Raw genomic sequence first — 22,215 nt, forward strand, 5'->3', positions numbered from 1 at the left:
AACTCCTTCGCCAGACTCAATCTCAATATCCCCCGCCGCAGCCACCTCACCAGCCCCATCAAAGACCTCCATTGGCTCCTAGTCAACAAAAGAATCACCTTCAAGCTTCTCAAACACGCCTACACAGCCCTACACGACGCGGGACCTGCGTACCTCAACCACCGCCTCTTATTGCACACACCCACCAGAGACCTCCGCTTCGCCCATCTGACCTTGGCCGCTGTCCCGCATATCCACAAGACCACGGCTGGAGGAAGATCCTTCTCCTACCTCGCAGCAAACACCTAGAACACCCTGCCTCTCCACCTCACCGTCACTGCCTCATTCAGGAAGGCCCACAAGACCTCGCTCTTTGACAGAACTGCGATTCCGCAGACCACCCTTTACTCCTCCACCCCCTCCCCCCACGCCTTGAGACCCTTACGGGTGAGTAGTCACTCATTACAAGTCACCTGGTTGATTGAGTATATTTGGGTTCTTAACCAGTAGTTGTTGACTAACCACCTTAAGCTAGGGTGGCCAGATATTGAAAACCGAAAACAGTGAAATTTCGCAAAAATAGGGATTACAGTTCTACATCAACCGAGGGCCACAAAATGACTCAAATGACAGAATTCATCAACATAGAAACACCGACAATGCGGCACTAAGGAAATTAATTAAATGTAACTTTTAACCCAGTATCCTGTGTGTTAATTAAGTTGTTTTCTGATAAGAGCTGTTAAGTAGTCCTGCCCTATAACCGAGAAAAATGGCGCTCCCTCCAGCTTGCCCCTGCCTGAAAACCGGGACATGCTCTAAATTTGCTGAAATCTGCAGAGACTGCTGGTGAAAAAACCGGCACAGTTTTGGCAATCTGTAACACATGGTCACCCTACCTTACGTTTAACTCGTCCAAAAAAGAGATCTTAACTCCCAGAGGCTGGAAGAACTACCTGCCACTTCAGTCTGTCCCTAGGAACATGGACCACTGACAACATCATAATCCGAGCACTCGTGAACTACAGTTTCTCAATGGTTTCTAAGTAAAGTATGTCCTAAGAAGCCAAGAGCAACTACCTCCCTTGTTATGCCACATTTCAGCTCTGCAAACTGACCTTACTTTGGGGGGGGGGGGGGGGGGGGTCTCACTCTCATTGCTAAGAAGATTTTTAAAAAAAGTCCAGACTGCCATTGCAAGATAGCCCCCCCTTTACCCTCCCTCTGCATCAATCTTCTCCAGTCTCTCCCTCACCTCAGTGAACGCTTCTTCCCTTCTCTCTTCCTCACCCTCCTCTTTTTCACTTCTCACTGTAGCCTCTCTCCTCACTGTACCCTCTCTCCTCCTCAACATGCCCTCTCTAGCTCGCCATCCATTTTCTCTTCTTTCTTATTCCGCCTTGCCCTCGTGCCTTTTTGTTAGTGACATATGCAAAAGAAACAATTGATGGACGGAATGCTGCACAAAGCAAACATTCATCCCCCAATCACAAGAATTTGGGTTTAATGCATCTTTCTTTTGCTCACAACACCACCCCAGTTCGTACCCAGCCATACGACCCTGTTCCTTGTGGGAACAGTCCAGCCAGGTCCTCCCTGAACCAGAACAAGCATCCTGGGACCTGTTTCAGGGCATTACCCTTCATCAGCCAGGCTAGCTTGAAACCAGTGGTGTAGTGAGCACGGGACCCACGTCTGGGCATACCCTTCCCTAAGTGGGTGACATTTGCAAAAGAAATAATTGATGAACGGAATGCTGGACAAAGCAAACATTCACCCCCAGTCATTGTTAGTGAAGCTGCCCCTGTTGTCTGTGTTGTTAGTGATACATCGAAAAATACTTTTCACTTCTACAAGCCCAGGACAATTGGCTCGACATTTCTAGTTTTCTTGTTACAGGCGTTTTCATATCCGAACACACCTGTAATACGAAATAATGTAGGCCCTGTTTTAGAACTATCATACTCTCACAGCGATTAGAAGACGCTTAAGTGTGCAGTTTTGTAATTCATTCAGTACCCATATAAATCGGAGTTCATCAATCTGTGACCTGAAAAGGGAAGTGTGCTTTGTTGTACGTGTAGTTTAGTGTCATGTCTGTCTTTTCTTATTTACCTTTTGAATCAGCTGAGAAAAGTTTTCTTGGCATTTGTTAAAATCGAGCCAAAGGACTATTGTACTGCTGCACCACCATCCTATGAGAAACATGTTTAGAAAGTCGCCATTGCCAGTACTCAATTCCAATGTCCTTCTCACTGTTTCTAGGTCCAGGATGTCAAAGGGGACCTATTTTCCTGCCCAGCCACAGACTCTTTAGCACACTGCATCAGCGAAGATTGCCGCATGGGAGCTGGCATTGCAGTCATTTTCAAGAAGAAGTTTGGTGGTATTAAAGAATTGAAGAATCAGAGTGAGTTGTGGGATACTTGAGGGGTTACATCAGAAGATACCAGTCTTACGTTTTGGGCATTGATATTAGTTTTATATGCAGGGGGGGGGAAAACAGAAAGCTGCTGCAAGCATCTTGATTCAGTGTTGACTTTACATTTAGATAAGAAGACCGGAGAAGTTGCTTTCCTGAAGGATGGGGACCGATATGTGTATTATCTGGTAAGGGACAATATTATACTTTAAAAAAATATATTTTAAAATATATTTATTTGTTGAAACAGAAAACGCGGAGCACTCGGTCATTCAGACGTAGCTCAGTGATGGAGTTTGGGATGATGCATTTATAGCTGTTTGATTATCAAATAGAAGACGAGACAGGAGACACATCCACACCATAAGAGGTTTTGTAAACTTGCACTTATTTCTAAGGTTGTTTACAGAGTGACGAAAGCAGTAGGTGATGTCTATGCACATTGTGGGCAGACTGAAAAGAGGTTGCGAGCGACTACCTTGTATATTTTTGGTGAGGTTGCGTTTGAGAGATGCTGAATTGAGTGTACGATCTGTGGTGAGTATTGAGAGCCGGGAGAGATGGATTGGCATGTAGACCCTCACCGAACGGAATCTGGATGTTGCAGAGGGAGGGGGCATTGTACACAGACAGGTTATTGTTAGCAGAGCACAGTTTTCGTGTGAGAGGAGGAGCTGGGAAGATAGGTTGCAGATCAGCTGACGTAGAGAACAAGCATTTACAATGCAACGGTCTCGCCTTTGCCAAAGTTGGAGCTATTGGCATTGCAAATGACAACGTTTTTATTTATGTGTTGGGTTTGAAAACAGATAAATAAATGGCATTATCATTTACAATGTCAATAGCTTAATCTCTCGCAAATGCGAGACCTATTGCATTTGCACCCACACCCAGAGGGCCACCCACCCACACACCCACAGAGAGCCACAAAAACACACACACACAGAGCCCCCCCACACACACAGCCCCATACACACACACACACACAGCCCCATACACACACACACACACAGCCCCATACACACACACACACACAGAGCCCCCCCACACACACACACAGAGCCCCCCACACACACACACAGAGCCCCCCACACACACACACCGAGCCCCCCACACACACACACCGAGCCCCCCACACACACACACAGAGCCCCCCACACACACACCGAGAGCCCCCCACACACACACACCGAGAGCCCCCCACACACACACAGAGCACCCCCCCACACACAGAGCCCCCCCACACACACACAGAGCCCCCCACACACACAGAGCCCCCCCACACACACAGAGCACCCCCCCACACACACACACACAGAGCCCCCCACACACACACAGAGCCCCCCCACACACACAGAGCCCCCCCACACACAGAGAGCCCCCCACACACACCGAGCCCCTCCCACACACACCGAGCCCCTCCCACACACACCAAGCCCCTCCCACACACACAGAGCCCCTCCCACACACACAGAGCCCCTCCCACACACACAGCCCCCCCACACACACACAGAGCCCCCACACACACACACAGAGACCCCACACACACGCACACAGAGCCCCCACCACACACACAGAGAGCCACGCACAGACGGCCCCACGCCGCACAGACGGCCCCACGCCGCACAGACGGCCCCACGCCGCACAGACGGCCCCACGCCGCACAGACGGCCCCACGCCGCACAGACGGCCCCACGCCGCACAGACGGCCCCACGCCGCACAGACGGCCCCACGCTGCACAGACGGCCCCACGCCGCACAGACGGCCCCCCACACACACAGAGCCCCCCCCACACACACAGAGCCCCCCCCACACACAGAGCCCCCCCACACACACACACAGCCCCCCCATACACACAGCCCCCCCCACACACACACCGAGCCCCCCCCACACACAGAGCCCCCCACACACACACACCGAGCCCCCCCACACACACACCGAGCCCCCCCCACACACAGAGCCCCCCCACACACACACTGCCACACACACACACTGCCACACACACACAACCACACACACACACACACAGCCCCCCCAAACACAGAGCCCCACACACACACAGAGCCCCCCACACACACAGAGCCCCCCACACACACAGAGCCCCCCACACACACAGAGCCCCCCACACACACAGAGCCCCACACACACACAGAGCCCCACACACACACAGAGCCCCACACACACAGCGCCCCCCCCCACACACAGAGAGCCCCCCACACACACAGAGAGCCCCCCACACACACAGAGAGCCCCACACACACACAGAGAGCCCCCCACACACACAGAGAGCCCCCCCCACACACACACAGAGCCCCTCCCACACACACACAGCCCCCCCACACACACACACAGAGCCCCCACCACACACACAGAGCCCCCACCACACACACAGAGAGCCACACGCCGCACAGACGGCCCCACGCCGCACAGACGGCCCCACGCCGCACAGACGGCCCCACGCCGCACAGACGGCCCCACGCCGCACAGACGGCCCCACGCCGCACAGACGGCCCCACGCTGCACAGACGGCCCCACGCCGCACAGACGGCCCCCCACACACACAGAGCCCCCCCCACACACACAGAGCCCCCCCCACACACAGAGCCCCCCCACACACACACACAGCCCCCCCATACACACAGCCCCCCCCACACACACACCGAGCCCCCCCCCACACACAGAGCCCCCCACACACACACACCGAGCCCCCCCACACACACACCGAGCCCCCCCCACACACAGAGCCCCCCCACACACACACTGCCACACACACACACTGCCACACACACACAACCACACACACACACACACAGCCCCCCCAAACACAGAGCCCCACACACACACAGAGCCCCCCACACACACAGAGCCCCCCACACACACAGAGCCCCCCACACACACAGAGCCCCCCACACACACAGAGCCCCACACACACACAGAGCCCCACACACACACAGAGCCCCACACACACAGCGCCCCCCCCCACACACAGAGAGCCCCCCACACACACAGAGAGCCCCCCACACACACAGAGAGCCCCACACACACACAGAGAGCCCCCCACACACACAGAGAGCCCCCCCCACACACACACAGAGCCCCTCCCACACACACACAGCCCCCCCACACACACACACAGAGCCCCCACCACACACACAGAGCCCCCACCACACACACAGAGAGCCACACACAGACGGCCCCACGCACAGACGGCCCCACGCCGCACAGACGGCCCCACGCCGCACAGACGGCCCCACGCCGCACAGACGGCCCCACGCCGCACAGACGGCCCCACGCCGCACAGACGGCCCCACGCCGCACAGACGGCCCCACGCCGCACAGACGGCCCCACGCCGCACAGACGGCCCCACGCCGCACAGAGCCCCCCCACACACACACAGCCCCCCCACACACACACAGCCCCCCCACACACACACAGCCCCCCCCACACACACACAGCCCCCCCCACACACACACAGCCCCCCCCACACACACAGACCCCCCCCACACACACAGACCCCCCACACACACGCACACAGAGCCCCCACCACACACACAGAGAGCCACACACAGACGGCCCCACGCCGCACAGACTGCCCCACGCCGCACAGACTGCCCCACGCCGCACAGACTGCCCCACGCCGCACAGACTGCCCCACGCCGCACAGACTGCCCCACGCCGCACAGACTGCCCCACGCCGCACAGACTGCCCCACGCCGCACAGACGGCCCCACGCCGCACAGACGGCCCCACGCCGCACAGACGGCCCCACGCCGCACAGACTGCCCCACGCCGCACAGACGGCCCCACGCCGCACAGACGGCCCCACGCCGCACAGACGGCCCCACGCCGCACAGACGGCCCCACGCCGCACAGACGGCCCCACGCCGCACAGACGGCCCCACGCCGCACAGACGGCCCCACGCCGCACAGACGGCCCCCCACACACACAGAGCCCCCCCCACACACACAGAGCCCCCCCCACACACACAGAGCCCCCCCCACACACAGAGCCCCCCCACACACACAGCCCCCCCATACACAGAGCCCCCCCCACACACACACCGAGCCCCCCCCACACACAGAGCCCCCCCCACACACACACCGAGCCCCCCCCACACACACACCGAGCCCCCCCCCACACACAGAGCCCCCCCCACACACACACTGCCACACACACACACTGCCACACACACACACTGCCACACACACACACTGCCACACACACACACAGCCACACACACACAGCCACACACACACACACACAGCCCCCCCCAAACACAGAGCCCCCCACACACACAGAGCCCCACACACACACAGAGCCCCCCACACACACAGAGCCCCCCACACACACAGAGCCCCCCACACACACAGAGCCCCCCACACACACAGAGCCCCCCACACACACAGAGCCCCACACACACACACAGAGCCCCCCACACACACAGAGCCCCACACACACACAGAGCCCCACACACACACAGAGCCCCACACACACAGAGAGCCCCCCACACACACAGAGAGCCCCCCACACACACAGAGAGCCCCCCACACACACAGAGAGCCCCCCACACACACAGAGAGCCCCCCACACACACAGAGAGCCCCCCACACACACACAGAGAGCCCCCCCCACACACACAGAGCCCCCACCACACACACAGAGAGCCCCCACCACACACACAGAGCCCCCACCACACACACAGAGAGCCACACACAGACGGCCCCCACGCACAGACGGCCCCCACGCACAGACGGCCCCCACGCACAGACGGCCCCCACGCACAGACGGCCCCACGCCGCACAGACGGCCCCACGCCGCACAGACGGCCCCACGCCGCACAGACGGCCCCACGCCGCACAGACGGCCCCTCCCACACACACAGAGCCCCCCCCACACACACAGAGCCCCCCCACACACACACAGAGCCCCCCCACACACACACAGAGCCCCCCCACACACACACAGAGCCCCCACACACACACACAGAGCCCCCACACACACGCACACAGAGCCCCCACCACACACACAGAGAGCCACGCACAGACGGCCCCACGCCGCACAGACGGCCCCACGCCGCACAGACGGCCCCACGCCGCACAGACGGCCCCACGCCGCACAGACGGCCCCACGCCGCACAGAGCCCCCCCACACACACAGAGCCCCCCCCACACACACAGAACCCCCCCCACACACCGAGCCCCCCCCCACACACACAGAGCCCCCCCACACACACAGAGCCCCCCCATACACACAGAGCCCCCCCCCATACACACACTGCCACACACACACACACTGCCACACACACACACACTGCCACACACACACTGCCACACACACACTGCCACACACACACAGCCACACACACACACAGCCCCCCAAACACAGAGCCCCACACGCACACAGAGCCCCACACGCACACAGAGCCCCACACGCACACAGAGCCCCACACGCACACAGAGCCCCACACGCACACAGAGCCCCACACACACACAGAGCCCCACACACACACACAGAGCCCCCCACACACAGAGCCCCCCACACACAGAGCCCCCCACACACAGAGCCCCCCACACACAGAGCCCCCCACACACAGAGCCCCCCACACACAGAGCCCCCCACACACACAGCGCCCCCCCACACACACAGCGCCCCCCCACACACACAGCGCCCCCCCACACACACAGAGAGCCCCCCCCACACACAGAGAGCCCCCCACACACACAGAGAGCCCCCCCCACACACAGAGAGCCCCCCCCACACACAGAGAGCCCCCCACACACACAGAGAGCCCCCCCACACACACAGAGAGCCCCCCCACACACACAGAGAGCCCCCCCACACACACACAGCCCCCCCACACACACACAGCCCCCCCCACACACACACAGCCCCCCCCACACACACACAGACCCCCCACACACACAGCGCCCCCCCACACACACAGAGAGCCCCCCCCACACACAGAGAGCCCCCCCCACACACAGAGAGCCCCCCCCACACACAGAGAGCCCCCCACACACACAGAGAGCCCCCCCCACACACAGAGAGCCCCCCACACACACAGAGAGCCCCCCACACACACAGAGAGCCCCCCCACACACACAGAGAGCCCCCCCACACACACACAGCCCCCCCACACACACACAGCCCCCCCCACACACACACAGCCCCCCCCACACACACACAGACCCCCCACACACACACAGACCCCCCACACACACGCACACAGAGCCCCCACCACACACACAGAGAGCCACACACAGACGGCCCCACGCCGCACAGACGGCCCCACGCCGCACAGACGGCCCCACGCCGCACAGACGGCCCCACGCCGCACAGACGGCCCCACGCCGCACAGACGGCCCCACGCCGCACAGACGGCCCCACGCCGCACAGACGGCCCCCCACACACACAGAGCCCCCCACACACACAGAGCCCCCCCCACACACAGAGCCCCCCCCACACACAGAGCCCCCCCACACACAGAGCCCCCCCCACACACAGAGCCCCCGCCACACACACACAGCCACACACACACAGCCACACACACACAGCCACACACACACAGCCACACACACACAGCCACACACACACACACAGCCACACACACACAGAGCCCCACACACACACAGAGCCCCACACACACACAGAGCCCCACACACACACAGAGCCCCACACACAGAGCCCCACACACACACACACAGAGCCCCACACACACACACACACAGAGCCCCACACACACACACACAGAGCCCCCCCACACACACACAGAGCCCCCCACACACACACACAGAGCCCCCCACACACACACACAGAGCCCCCCACACACACACAGAGCCCCACACACACACAGAGCCCCACACACACACAGAGCCCCACACACACACAGAGCCCCACACACACACAGAGCCCCACACACACACAGATCCCCCACACACACATAGATCCCCCACACACAGAGCCCCCCCCCACACACACACACACAGAGCCCCCCCCCCACACACACACAGAGCCCCACACACACACAGAGCCCCCCACACACACAGAGCCACACACACACACACACAGAGCCACACACACACACACACACACAGCCCCCACCACACACACACAGAGCCACACACACACAACGAGGAACAGGGGGGGGGCAGAAAAGCGAGCACAACGAGGAACGGGGGTGGGGGGGGGCGAAAAGCAAGCACAAAGAGGAACAGGGGGGTGGGGGGACAGAAAAGCGAGCAGAACGAGGAACAGGGGTGGGGAGCAGAAAAGCGAGCAGAACGAGGAACAGGGGTGTGGGGGGCAGAAAAGCGAGCACAACGAGGAACAGGGGGGTGGAGGGCAGAAAAGCGAGCTCAACGAGGCAACAGGAGGGTGGGGGGTCAGAAAAGCGAGCACAACGAGGAACAGGGGGGGGCAGAAAAGCAAGCACTCACCGGCTGGGGCGGAGGACTCGGCAGCTTCTCTACTTCTTCCGGTGGCGGTCGGGCAGACATGGCGTCAGAAAAGCGCCTCCATTTTCACATTCGGGGGCGTGGTTTTTGCTGTTGAGTGACGGATGACGTCACAGTTAAAAACTGCAAAAAACACGTCCCCGAATCCGAAAAAGATGGGCCTTGAACCGAGTGACGCACCTCTCCTCCAATGGCTAGCCTCCTTTTACGAACCTAGCCAATGGAGAAGAGGGGCGGGTTCAAGCCCCCGTACTAAGAAAACATAAAATCTCACCAGTGAGACTGCGCAAGCGCAGCCTTCGCTAGTCAAGACCTAAAAAGGATAGGTGCTTAAAAACTTGTCTCCTGGTATGAAGTGTGTTTGCAGTGTGTTAAGTTAGAGTTGCAAAGTTTAGCATTTTCTCAATGTTGATAGGGACAAGTACTCGAGTAGTCTGTTGATATAAAGTTAATGGAATTTGGAAACTTGGAAACTATGTGAATGATTCTAATCACATTTTCGAGCCCCAGTACAGTATATGTTTTATCAGTGGAAAGGCAAGAAAGCTCTTCAGGGGCATGGTTTAAGGGACACAGAAAGCTAATGTTGTATGTTCCTGGAGATTAATCTTTATAATTTAATTTTTGCTTTTAACAAATTGCCTCACACCTTCCACATTTTGTCTCTCTCTTACTCCCCTATGCAGCACTTTTGAGTCGACTTGTTAATTTATTCCCATGATAGTATGTAATTGGTCTAAGAAGCCAGTCCCCTACATCTTCCGACTGCCTCTTGCTGCTGTATCCTGTTATTTCTTATCTATATAATTCTGGTTGACTGAGGCTTCTATTAAAGTATTGCCTTAACATTGTTTCTAAACCTGCCTCTATGCTTTGTTTCTGCTAACTCCTTCCAGCCATGTACTTGTACGTATTGCATTGATATATTCTTGTTGTGAGTCTGGCTATGTTTATTTTCTTATAGCTGTGGGGTTGTAAATGTACACTATTGCAGGATGTAACACCCGAACATTATGCGTTTTATAAATGCATGACATCTTTAAATCTGTTAGCCCATTTTACCTGAAATTTGTCTCACTTTTAGAAACTCTTCGGGTTAGTCACATTAATCTCCCCAGCAAATTGACCATTCCCTGAAGTATCACATGGAACAATTCTGCTACATTGATTTCAGATTCTGAAGGGCCACGTGATGCGTGATAAATGTAACATTTTACCTTGGACTACTGTTATGGCATGAAATTCTCTCCAATTCCAACACCTGAAAGGCTACTTTTATGTTGTAATGCCACTCACACCTATTTCCCCTTGTAGATCACCAAAAAAAAGGCATCCGACAAACCAACTTATGAGAGTCTGCGCAAGAGTTTGGAAGCCATGCAAGACCACTGTCTGGCTAATGGAGTCAAGAGCGTGTCCATGCCAAGGTACGTAGATGAAGTTGGTAAGATACGCTACCTACATTAATGGGTGTCGGAATCCATTGTGCCTTAATAGATAGGCAGAGTTGGTCATTTTGGTCTTCTAGGTAGTATTTCCTGTTAGTGAAGCCTGTTGTGTGTTCTCTTGGCATATGGTGGCAAAGTTGATGATGCGTGTGGCCAATTAATTCTTTAGGAGTGTTGGTCATGGCAAGAGCTCTTCGTGATGCTGTATGTTAAGCAGCACTGTACTGGCATGAAGTATTGGATTAGGAATCTAATATTCATACTTCTATGCTTTGAAGTTATAGAGGTCATGGTTCTAGTTCTCCATACCTTGGTAGGCTTTCAGAGCTGGTGATAATGAGATCTAAATATTCCTGCTTGATGATAGAGTTAACGGTTGTGGTCTGCTTATGCCTTTGTACACCTACAGGTGCACAATCTTGAAACCTTAAAATTTTGATAACGTTAGTGAAATCCAAGCAAGGGATGTTGCTAGGGATGTCTCTGTTCATTTTGTTTGGAACCCTGATTTAACTGGTGAAATGAGCTTTGATTATTACGGTGAGTGAGTATTCAGGGGAATGTATGGATTATTTGGTCAGTCATGTTGGCACACTTCCTACAATATAGGTGCATGCAGAAAGATGGTCAAGCATATCACTGACTTTATTATTCCTTGAAAGTCGTGGACAGTGATTTGTGTAGATATACTTAATGAACCACAGCACATAGTTGAAAATTATAGTAAATGTTGTAACATATTTTCTTTTTATTAAATTGCTACTCTCCAAATGCCTTGATGTCCTGTTATGTTAGGCAGGTTTGTAGATCGCATTATCACCAGAGAGGGTATCCTCCTACTGAGCAGGTGTGAGATAGGCAAAACTAGGCGCTGATTGGGAGCCATCTGAAAATCTTCCTCAGGATCTTCAGGGTATGGAAGCATGAGGCAGTGACAGCGTTGACTTGAGCGGTCATTTCAAGTTTGCTGACAATCCCGAGGTTCTTGGCGTGGCTGGGTGTCTGTCCTAGCTCTGTTGACTACCAAGTGGAGTCCCACGGTGAAGTGCTCTTCCAGAGGGTAAAGATTTTGGTCTTATCGGTGTTCCGCTTCAGACAGTTGGTCTTCATCCAGTGAGGAATTTCAGTCATGCAGGCATTGAACTTGACATGGATCTGGGTTTTTTGTCAGTGAAGGAGAGAATGAGTTGCATGGCATAGGAGAGGAGGTTGATGTAAGAGTGGATGATGCAGCCTCTTGGTGCTTTCATCTAGAGGCTGTCTTTTCATTAACTTCCATGTGAACAATTGTTACAAGTTTGATTCCCAGTTTGCATGGACATATAGGTTGCTCTTGTTTTTCTATATAAATAAGTTTCTTCTTTGGCAGTGTTGGAACCAGACCCAACAATACTGCCCGCAACGTGAGCTTTATCTCCCATCTAGGGGCTCTGTTTAGGTTCTCTATTACTTCCCTCCAGAAGTATGTTATCGATGGGCAGTGCCACACTACATGCAAAAAGTACGCTGCTGAAGTCTCCTGCAACAAGCACATTGGTCCGGCCGCGTGGTGTAGATGTTATGTAAAGTTTTGGGTGAGAAAAACACCTAATGTGTATAATTATATTGCATTAGTTTAAATCACATGTTGGAGCTCACTGTTTGTAACCCTACATGCACTTTCTCCCAGTCACAGGTGGGCAGGGTTTCTTCCAGGGTCTCCCTCCCATTTCGCATGCGCTCTAGGGGTTATCTTTGGTATATTGTCCCTTAACACACGGTATATATGCAATATCAGTGTAGGGCCTCTTTCCATTGAGAAGGAGTGTTGTCAGTGTCTGCGAGGTTGGTGGCCTCTCTGGGAAGCAGGGCCATATCTCCTGTGTCGTTGCAGATATTTTTGCATACTGTAAATATTGCCCTGTACTCAGCACAAAGGACTCTATTGTATCCGCCTGCGTATTAAACTAGCCTCCGAGATATACGTCTCCCAGACTTTCCAGCCTCCGTTCTTCCATTTTTGTATGGACATTATGCATATCTGCATATCCAGCACGTACAGGGCTTGTCTTAATACCCTTGTGACTTCACTGTCCCGTACCGGACACACCTGACGTACAAGGAAGGGTGTGTCTGTCGGCACACTCGCACCACACCTAAGCATGGAATGTTTGGCTATTGTCTGATCCCTTCAAGGAACTGTTTTACCATTTGTCTGCTGTGTCTAACCTGTGTACTGTGTACTGTAAGTGAGCCACCATATAGTAAATAGTTCTATGTTGGGAATCTCAATCCCACCTCGCACCCAGGTTTGTTCAAGCATGGATCGTCCTATTTATTTCCTCTTATTAGCCCATTGTAAGTCAATTATCTAGCTTGGCGAAGTAGCGCTGGGGGTTCTCGTAGAGCGTGCCCTGCAGCACATACAGACACCTAGGGAGCATCACTATCTTCACAAATGCTGCCCAGCCCATCAGAGACCGAGAGATGTCGCTCTTGAATTGAATCGACGTTCGCAGACCTTTCTGTACCCTACCTATATTGAGGTCTAGTAATTTTTCTTCTGTGTGGGCCATCTTGACTCCCTAATATTAGATCCCCACCCCCACGGCAGTGCCCCTGTCTAGACCCAAGCTAGTGTTGCCATCAGAAACAGTTGGGACTTGCAGATGTTCACAAAGAAAGAAACTCAATACATCCCCAAAGGCCCGTAGTGCATTGAGGAGTATGGGGACTTAGTACACCGGGCTCCACAAATATACCAAGGTGTCTTCGGCATACAATAACGTGGATTGTATCTCCCAGCGGAATCCCCCAAGGCCCCAGTGTTTGATGCAGCAGCTCTGCCATCAACTCTAAGGCCAATGCAAACAAAACGAGTAATAAAGGACGCCCATGCAGGGTGCCCCATACCACTGGTACCTGCCCAACAGTATACTGCCTTTGTGTACCCTTGCTCCCAGGTCTGTGTATAAAAATTTAACTCATGCTCCTTATTTTGTGCCAAAGCCCACTTTCTTCAGCACTTGCCAGAGGTATTCCCAGTTTACGGAATCAAAGCCAATTCGATATCTAGGAATGCTAGGGCCTTCCTCAAATGTGGTACATGGTAGACATAGGACAATACTATAAGATAATACACACTGCTTCTTTGTGGTATAAATCCACACTGATCAGTGTGTATTAGTGTTGATTAAATGTGGGAGCAACCGTGCCGCCAGTATACCACTAAGTATTTTTATATCTGTGTAAAAGTGAAAGCGGTCTATAGAAGGAGGCTTCTATCTGGTTCTTGCCTGGTTTTGACACTAAGTCTATTAGGGCCTTATGTAGGGTATCGGGTAAACTCCCCCTCTGAAGGAGCTCTTGATATAACTCCAGTAATTTCTCAACGATCGTGTCCGCATACTTTTAATAAAATTTAGCCGGGAGACCATCGCCCTTTGGCGTTTTCACAGATTTTAGCTGTTGCAGTGCAGCCGGGCTCATCCATGGAGGCACAATCCTTCTCCACTAGCCTTGGGAGTTCTATCGGTGCCAAGAAGGCTACTCCGTGATCCCCTGTTTCCTCCCTTCGATCCACGTATAGCTTGCCGAGATGGGCCCGTAATACCTCATTTATCGGAAGCTGGGTGTTAGGTAGGGTCCCATTTTCATCCTGTAGCACCATCATCAGGGCACAGGTCTTTTGTTGCCTAACTAAGCGTGCTACTTTTGCCACCGGTTTATCTCCCTCCATTTTAACCTCTAACGGTGTGCTGAGTAAGTGTGTTTCTCCAGTCTACGCCAGTCATCTAAAAGTTTGTCACAGGTTTGTTGCCATTCCTCAAGCTTCTGCAGGTGATTGGGAAGCTCCCATTCCATTACACTCGAGTGTGATTCCTGTCGGCCGAGGTCAAGTTCCAGCTGTCTTCTGACGCAGTAGGAGGTTTTAAGACAGAACCCTCCAAGTACCACTTTCATCGCGTTCTAGTTGGGGGGCCCTACTTTCGAAGCTCCCCAATTTTCGTTGAATTAGTGGGAGAGCTTTTTTTTCGCCTTCGCTTTGTATGGGTGGGGGTGAGATGGCCAGTTAGTGCTTCTGCTCGAAGACGCCACAGCGGAACCACTGGGTGGTTACATATCTTTCCCAGGCACATCAATAGTGAGGAGTGCTCTGAGAGATCGCACAAGAAATAGGAAATATCTTTACCCCCCGGGCTAGTCTGGTTGATACAAACAATAATCTAGGCGGCTATATGTCCCCATCGCTGGTGTATAACGGTAGTACACGTTACAATCTGGGTGTGTCTTCCTTCAGTGGTCCATCAAATTCAGGCCCTGTAGCAGGTCTATCAACTGCACCGTCATATACGATTTTGTGTGCCTCCTTGGTGGCTCATGATTGAGCACTCCATTAAGGACACAATTGCCGTCCCTGCTGACACAATGTTGGCCGCAGATAGGCTGCGGCTGACGCCATCACCCCAAGATAAAACTTCCCACAATAGTTATTAGAAGCATAGATGTTAATCATGCACTTCACGCCCATCTCAGTTACCAAACAGGATTACATACCACCCTCTCTGGTTCAAGTATATGCCTTGTATGCTGGAAGGGAACCCCATGAGCCACCATCCATATCAGAGCACCCCGTGTACATCCAGAATATGGAGTTGCATGCTGTTGCCCCCCCACCTCTTCCAGAGACTAGAGATGCAGTTCTCCCCACTCTTGTGTCTCCTGTAGGAATACAACAGATACATGATAGCGTTTGTCCATACCAGACCTTCCAGGCATGCAGGCATACATCAGACTCTCAATCCCCACAACGTCGGACACTAGAGCTTCCACTCAGATGAGCAGCTTGCTTTTCCCCAAAACTGTAAAATTGTCAAAATATAATACCTTTCCAATGCCCCCCACCCATTGAGCAGTTAAGCTAACTCGCCCTGCATGACAGTAGGTTGGATGTGAACTTGGATTTCCTGCCCCATTCCCATTAATTTGGAGTATAGTCAAGCCAAGGGCATATTTACATGCCTCTGTCACCACCAGAACGTCCCTTTTTTTGACGGTTTGGTGGCAATACAGGCTTTGCCTTATTTACAAGGCTGTGTTAAGCCTTTTAAGGTGGCTTAACGCTAGCTTGTAAATACAATACAATTTCACGCTTTACTTAGCGTGAAAGGGGTGGGCAATGGGTGTTGAGGTGGGTGTTCCGCCCGCCACCCTCATTGATTTAGACGCTGCCCCCTATTTACATGAGTGGCATAAATATGGGGCCACACCAAAATTGAGACCAGGGAAAACCTGGTCTTAACAGGGCGCAGTGAAGATAAATGCTTTATTTCACCTCCTTTTTGCTGTTTTTATGTGTGCTGCACTGTGCATCACACATAAAAACAGCAAAAACGCCATGCATGATTGTTTATGTGTAGGAAGGTGTCCCTTCCTGCACATAAATAATCATTTAAAAAATGACGAGTTGCAACTTCTATGTATGCTGCACAGAGCAGCACACATAGAAGTTACAAATCAGAATTTAATATTATTTATGTGCAGGAAAGGAACCTTCCTGCACATAAATAATCATTCCCCACAACACCGGCACCCTTGCACTATGGTGCAAAGGTGCCTGCATTGGTGCAAGGCAGCTGAAATTGGCATCAGCGCAGGGGGAAACATAGGGCTGCACCGTATTGTTTTAAACACGGTGCGGCCCTGTGTTTCAGAACTGGCAGAACACGCCGTTAAGCCAAGAAGGCTAATGCCGCGCTCCGTCTCTTTTTGTAAATATGCCCCCAAGTCTCTTTACTTAACCCCTTCGAGGCGGATGACGAGCTCAGCTCGTCATGAGTTACGCCTCTCGTACGCTCATGACGAGCTGAGCTCGTCATGCACCGCTGCTTTTTTAAAAACTCAGCGCAGCGCGGAAATCGGCACCGCACGCATGCGGTTAATAACTCTATGCTTCGCTAGAGGCCAGTATGCAAAAGGTGCTACGAGGCTTTACCACTCAAGCAGTTCCCTCAACGCATGCACCCCTTCGTCCCTACTGCTCCTGCATGCCCAATGAGTAATACATAGTAGTAGTGCTTCTCATCTATTACTCTACCCCTTTTAGAATTTATAGACCAGTGGCATAAGCAGAAACATCCAAAAATCAAGACCCAACTTCCTCCACTGGAAAAGTCTCCATATCCACAGCCTTAGAGGCACTCACTTGTTACCTCAGTGTCACTCAGTCTATTCCACATCCTTAGTGCCTTGTCTTTACTCTCGTTACGTTAATCTTCCTTTAGGCCAGTCCCCTAACTGAGCTGTCAGTGACTGATCCAGGATTGCTCCACAGCTCATGAAATGAGTCCTGGGAGTCTAGCAATACATCAGTGTCCATGAGGGTGCCATCCGGGCATACCACAGTTCGTCCTGTCAGACCCAATGCGTCTTAGTCTTGACTATTCCGTTTTCAAAAGCAGGCTGAATGTCTCTACATGCTGCGGGATGCCTGGCCCTTTTGTGTGGATTCCTGACGAGGGCCTCCTACCAGCGTGTCCACCCAGTCACTTGCTTTGCCTGCGCGGAAGAACACTTTTCCATCCTCGTAGTTTCACCGGAAACATGAGGCTGTACCTCAGATTAAGGTCCCTCAGTTGCTTCTTGACTTCCAGATATGGTTTTCCCTGGTTTTGGTTATAGTCAGGGATGATTGATATTAGCTGCCCCCCAATTTCAGAGGACCCTGTATTCATACGTGTTGCAGGATGGCATCCCGGTCCCTGAAATTGAATAGCAGGCGATAATTGCATGTGGCGGTGCCCCAGGCCACGACAGAGAAACCAGTGCCCGGTGGGCCCTTTCAATCGTAAAGAATTTTGACAGTCTCTGTGGGACCATGGGTCCATTCTTCCAGGAATAATTTTGCAGACTTCCCTTTCTCATTCTCTGGAAATACCACTATAAATGCAGATTGTTCCTCCTCGAGTTTCTTTCGAAATCTTCTTTTCGCTTTTCCAGTCGTACAATCATCTTCTTCAATGAAGACACAGTTTCCTACATGGTGGTGGCCTTCCGCTGTAGCTCACCTACATTCTCCTCGATTACTGTCCTCTGTTCTTCTACTTTCTTCAGATCCATCCTCAGGAGGTTAACATCGATGGCAACCCAGTCAATCCTGGACGCTAACTCCGTTCTGGAGCTCTTGATGGCCTTCATCAAGTCAGACAGGGACGGGTTGTGGGCCGGCTCCTCCACAGTACGATCTTGCGAGTCTTATGCTGGCCCATCTCCAGTTTTGTCACCTACTGGCACAGTGTGGTTGTACCATTGGTGCCCGTAACCTCTTTCCTGGCAGACTAATTTTGGGCAGCCAGCTCCTCGTCCTAACGGGAGCGATGTTTAGAAGGCTGCAAACCTTGTGACGTTGCCTGTGATGCGCAGTGGTGAGTACAGCACCTCAACAGTAGCCTCTCACGTTTTGCAGGGCTGCCACCTTGTTATCTACCCTGCTTAACATTTACAGGGTGAGAGCCGTCCAGCTGGGAGCAGATTCCCAGGATTTCTCTGCGGCTGTTAGGAGCTCTGTTAGGAGTGACTAGTCAGCCATCTTGCTTGGCAATGCCCGATAAGCGCAGTTGATATGACTTGGAATATGAATATTCAAATAGTTTGTGCTTCAGGATTTCTTTGGGGGGGGGTTCTTTAATGAAGACACCGTTTCCCACATGATGTTGGCCTCCCGCTGTAATTCACCTTCCTTCTCCTCCATTACTGTCTTCTGTTCTGCTACTTTCTTCAGATCCATCCTCAGAAGGTTAACATCGATGGCAACCCATTCAATCCTGGACGCTAACTCCGTTCTGGAGCTCTTGATAGCCTTCATCAAGTCAGACAGGGACGGGTTGTGGGCCAGCTCCTCCACAGTACGATCTCGCGAGTCTTATGCTGGCCCATCTCCAGTTTTGTCACCTACTGGCACAGTGTGGGTGTGCCATTGGTGCCCGTAACCTCTTTACAGGCAGACTAATTTTGGGCAGCCAGCTCCTCGTCCGCACAGGAGCGACGTTTAGAAGGCTACAAACCTTGTGACGTTGCCTGTGATGCGCAGTGGTGAGTCCAGCACCTCAACATTAGCCTCTCACGTTTTGCAGGGCTGCCATCTTTTTATCTACCCTGCTTAACATTTACAGGGTGAGAGCCGTTCAGCTGAGAGCAGATTCCCGGGATTTCTCTGCGGCTGGCAGGAGCTCTGTTAGGAGCGACTAGTCTGCCATCTTGCTTGGCCATGCCCGATAAGCGCAGTTGATATGACTTGGAATATGAATATTCAAATAGTTTGTGCTTCAGGATTTCTTTGGGGGAGGGGGGTTATATAGTGCAAACTTGACCTGACTCTGCCATAGATGGTTTGCCAGTCAAAGAAGCTGGTTTGCAATCCATGGTAGTCTTGTAACTAATTTAGCTGGACTTCAAGATAGATTCAGATATGCAAAGGTAGCCATTTGAGTACAGTCATGGAGGAGGTGCTGTAACTGATTTTCTCCAAGCCCTTTGAGGGGAGCTGCGGCAGGTAAAATCATTTTCTGGCTGGGCATTTTGTTGTCTGCAAGACTTTGGAGAAAATAGCTGCCTGTGTCCTGATGCTAGAGTACGAGTGATTGGAGCAGTTCTGAAGTCGTTTTCAGGGAGTATCAGTTGCGCTGTTTTCATCTTGTCGATGTGTTCCTTGAGAGAGAGAAAGTAGTCGGTGTTGAGCATAAATTCGAGTCACTTGGGATTGGTTGAAAATTGAGGGCTAAAGCCATCCAAGTTAGTGCTATTGAACCAGGTTGGAGTAGTTGTTTGTTGTTGACAAGTAGGAAGAATTCAGTCTTGGTGGGTTTTAGCAGCAGGATTACAGTCTTGCGGGGGGCGTTTGATTTTCAAGCCTCCAGATCTGAATGACTTGGAGGCAGTGCTTGAGAGCAGAAGTGAATTTCATGTGTCCTTAAGTGATATTGGTGTATTAGTGAATTGTTTTTGGTGTTCTCGGTGAGTAGGTTTCAAAGAACTTCAAGTGGAGTTTTAAGATGGAGAGCATAAATGCTGGAACACTCCAATATTGAGCTACCAATATGGATGAGCTCATGTCTTTTAGACTACTATTAGGTGAAGTAGTAGAAGACATTGCTGGTGAAGCTCATTTGAGTCATCAAGGGTGGGAATGTGGGCAGGGTCAGTGTCTAAAGCTTGCATGATTTAGCTAATCCACTCTTACACTGATATTGCATTTACTCGTTGGATAAATGTAAAACGTCACTGTGCTCTTCATTTAGCTTCATTCCAAATGACTAAATTCATACAAACAGATGACCTCACGAACTCCTTTGAAAGTGTAAAGCCATGGGCAAATGTCCCTTTCTTGTCTTTCAGGATCGGCTGTGGACTCGACGGACTGCAGTGGGAGAAAGTCTCTGATATACTGGAGAATATTTTTGGTGAAACGGACATCAAGATCACGGTGTACAGCCTCTGACATCCCATTATATTAGAAAATAACTGCTTTTATTTAACTTTTATAAAATATGACTGGAAAATATTAGTGGAATGAAAGCAAATTCCATTGATCTCTTCCAATTCTGCACTAGAAGAATTAACAAATTGGGGACTTTGCCAATGTGCAGTCTTTGTTTTACAAGGTGGATTCAGCTGTCTCAGGGAACTGGTGACATTAAGGTTGTGCAGAAATCCTCACTTGGCGGTTTGAAAACGTGCTGCATGGGATCTCCATTACATGTAAAGAGGCACTATTACACATTACCTGCCCACTGTTTAGGACTTGGACATTTTGAGTTTGAATAGAAGTTTAACAACGTTTCTGTAAAGATGAAACAGACACTGTGTGTTGCAAGAAAAGCACTGTATTTATTTCAGCAGAGGGTTGCGGAATGAAGGTTTGTCTTCAACTTGGATGTCAACGCTGGGGTTGTTTTCACTTTTAGAACCCAGCCATTTACTTGATCGAAGAAGACCCCTTGCATAGAGATGCAGGCAAGAGATTAATTACTTCGCTCTGGAACCAGGAAAAGACTTTAGGTTGAATCCAGACCTCACCAACTGACTGTATTTTGTGCTCGTAGCCATGTCACTGTATCTAGAACTGCCCACCATTCCAAACTATCCATTTTTGAATCAGCAAAGTAATTATTTGTGCTTAAATATAGGTTCATTTCAAGCTTGAGCAATATTTAAAATAAAAATGGCCACTTAGATAGAAAATGTTGTGTTTACAAGTACCATATTTTGCTTTTTAGATGCTAGATGTGGATTATTTAACATAGTCATACAAAGTGAGATTTTTTTGTCTTATCGGTTGGCCTCCGAAAGAAATACAGCTCTCAATGTAGAGATTTGCATACACTACTAGCCTCTCATCGCTAGAGGTGATCCTCCAATTGAAAGACCAGCAGTTCATCATGCCTAAATACTACCTTCATAACTCCAGAGGGGATATTTCTGAAAACAGATTATGGATTTAGTGGCCTCGCAGGTCTCCTACACCACCTCTTCTCCAGTTATGATCCTTCCCTAGAGTCTCAGTGAATCAAAGCTAAACTAAATACATTCGCAACTTAACAAGTAATTCTTCCATGAGTTTACTGATTACGGTGGCTTATACGCTCTGATCTTCTGAAGCAACCTTTCATAGTTTCAAACTATTTAATGTGTAAGATAGTGGTTTTGAGCTCTCCAGTTGGAAATGTTTTTTTGGATGGGGAATGGGGACTCGGAGAGCTATACATTACAGTCTCCTTAATGCCTGCTCAACTCCCTAGCATTACAGCCCCCTACAGAGATGAATCTACTGTAGTTCAGGGAGTAGTTCATTGGGCACAAGGACTGCAAACTGCTGAATAAATCTCACTCAAGTTGATGTTCATTTGAATTGCATTATTACAACATGTGGAT

At 51.7% G+C, this 22,215-nt stretch overlaps 1 protein-coding gene across 2 annotated transcripts in view; it reads left to right on the forward strand.

Annotated features, from left to right (window-relative positions):
- Positions 1–22,180, forward strand: part of OARD1 (O-acyl-ADP-ribose deacylase 1) — a 44,783-nt gene extending 22,603 nt beyond the window's left edge. For both annotated transcript variants that reach the window (XM_078644230.1, XM_078644231.1), the window contains exons 3-6: positions 2,245–2,389; positions 2,531–2,589; positions 11,174–11,286; positions 20,680–22,180. In XM_078644230.1, coding sequence (XP_078500356.1) covers positions 2,245–2,389; positions 2,531–2,589; positions 11,174–11,286; positions 20,680–20,782 — 420 coding nt within the window. In that variant the 3' untranslated portion in view covers positions 20,783–22,180. The remainder of the gene's footprint in view (positions 1–2,244; positions 2,390–2,530; positions 2,590–11,173; positions 11,287–20,679) is intronic.
- Positions 22,181–22,215: the final 35 nt, after the last annotated feature.

Source organism: Lissotriton helveticus, chromosome 5_1, assembly GCF_964261635.1.
Source record: "Lissotriton helveticus chromosome 5_1, aLisHel1.1, whole genome shotgun sequence".
NCBI lineage: Eukaryota > Metazoa > Chordata > Amphibia > Caudata > Salamandridae > Lissotriton > Lissotriton helveticus.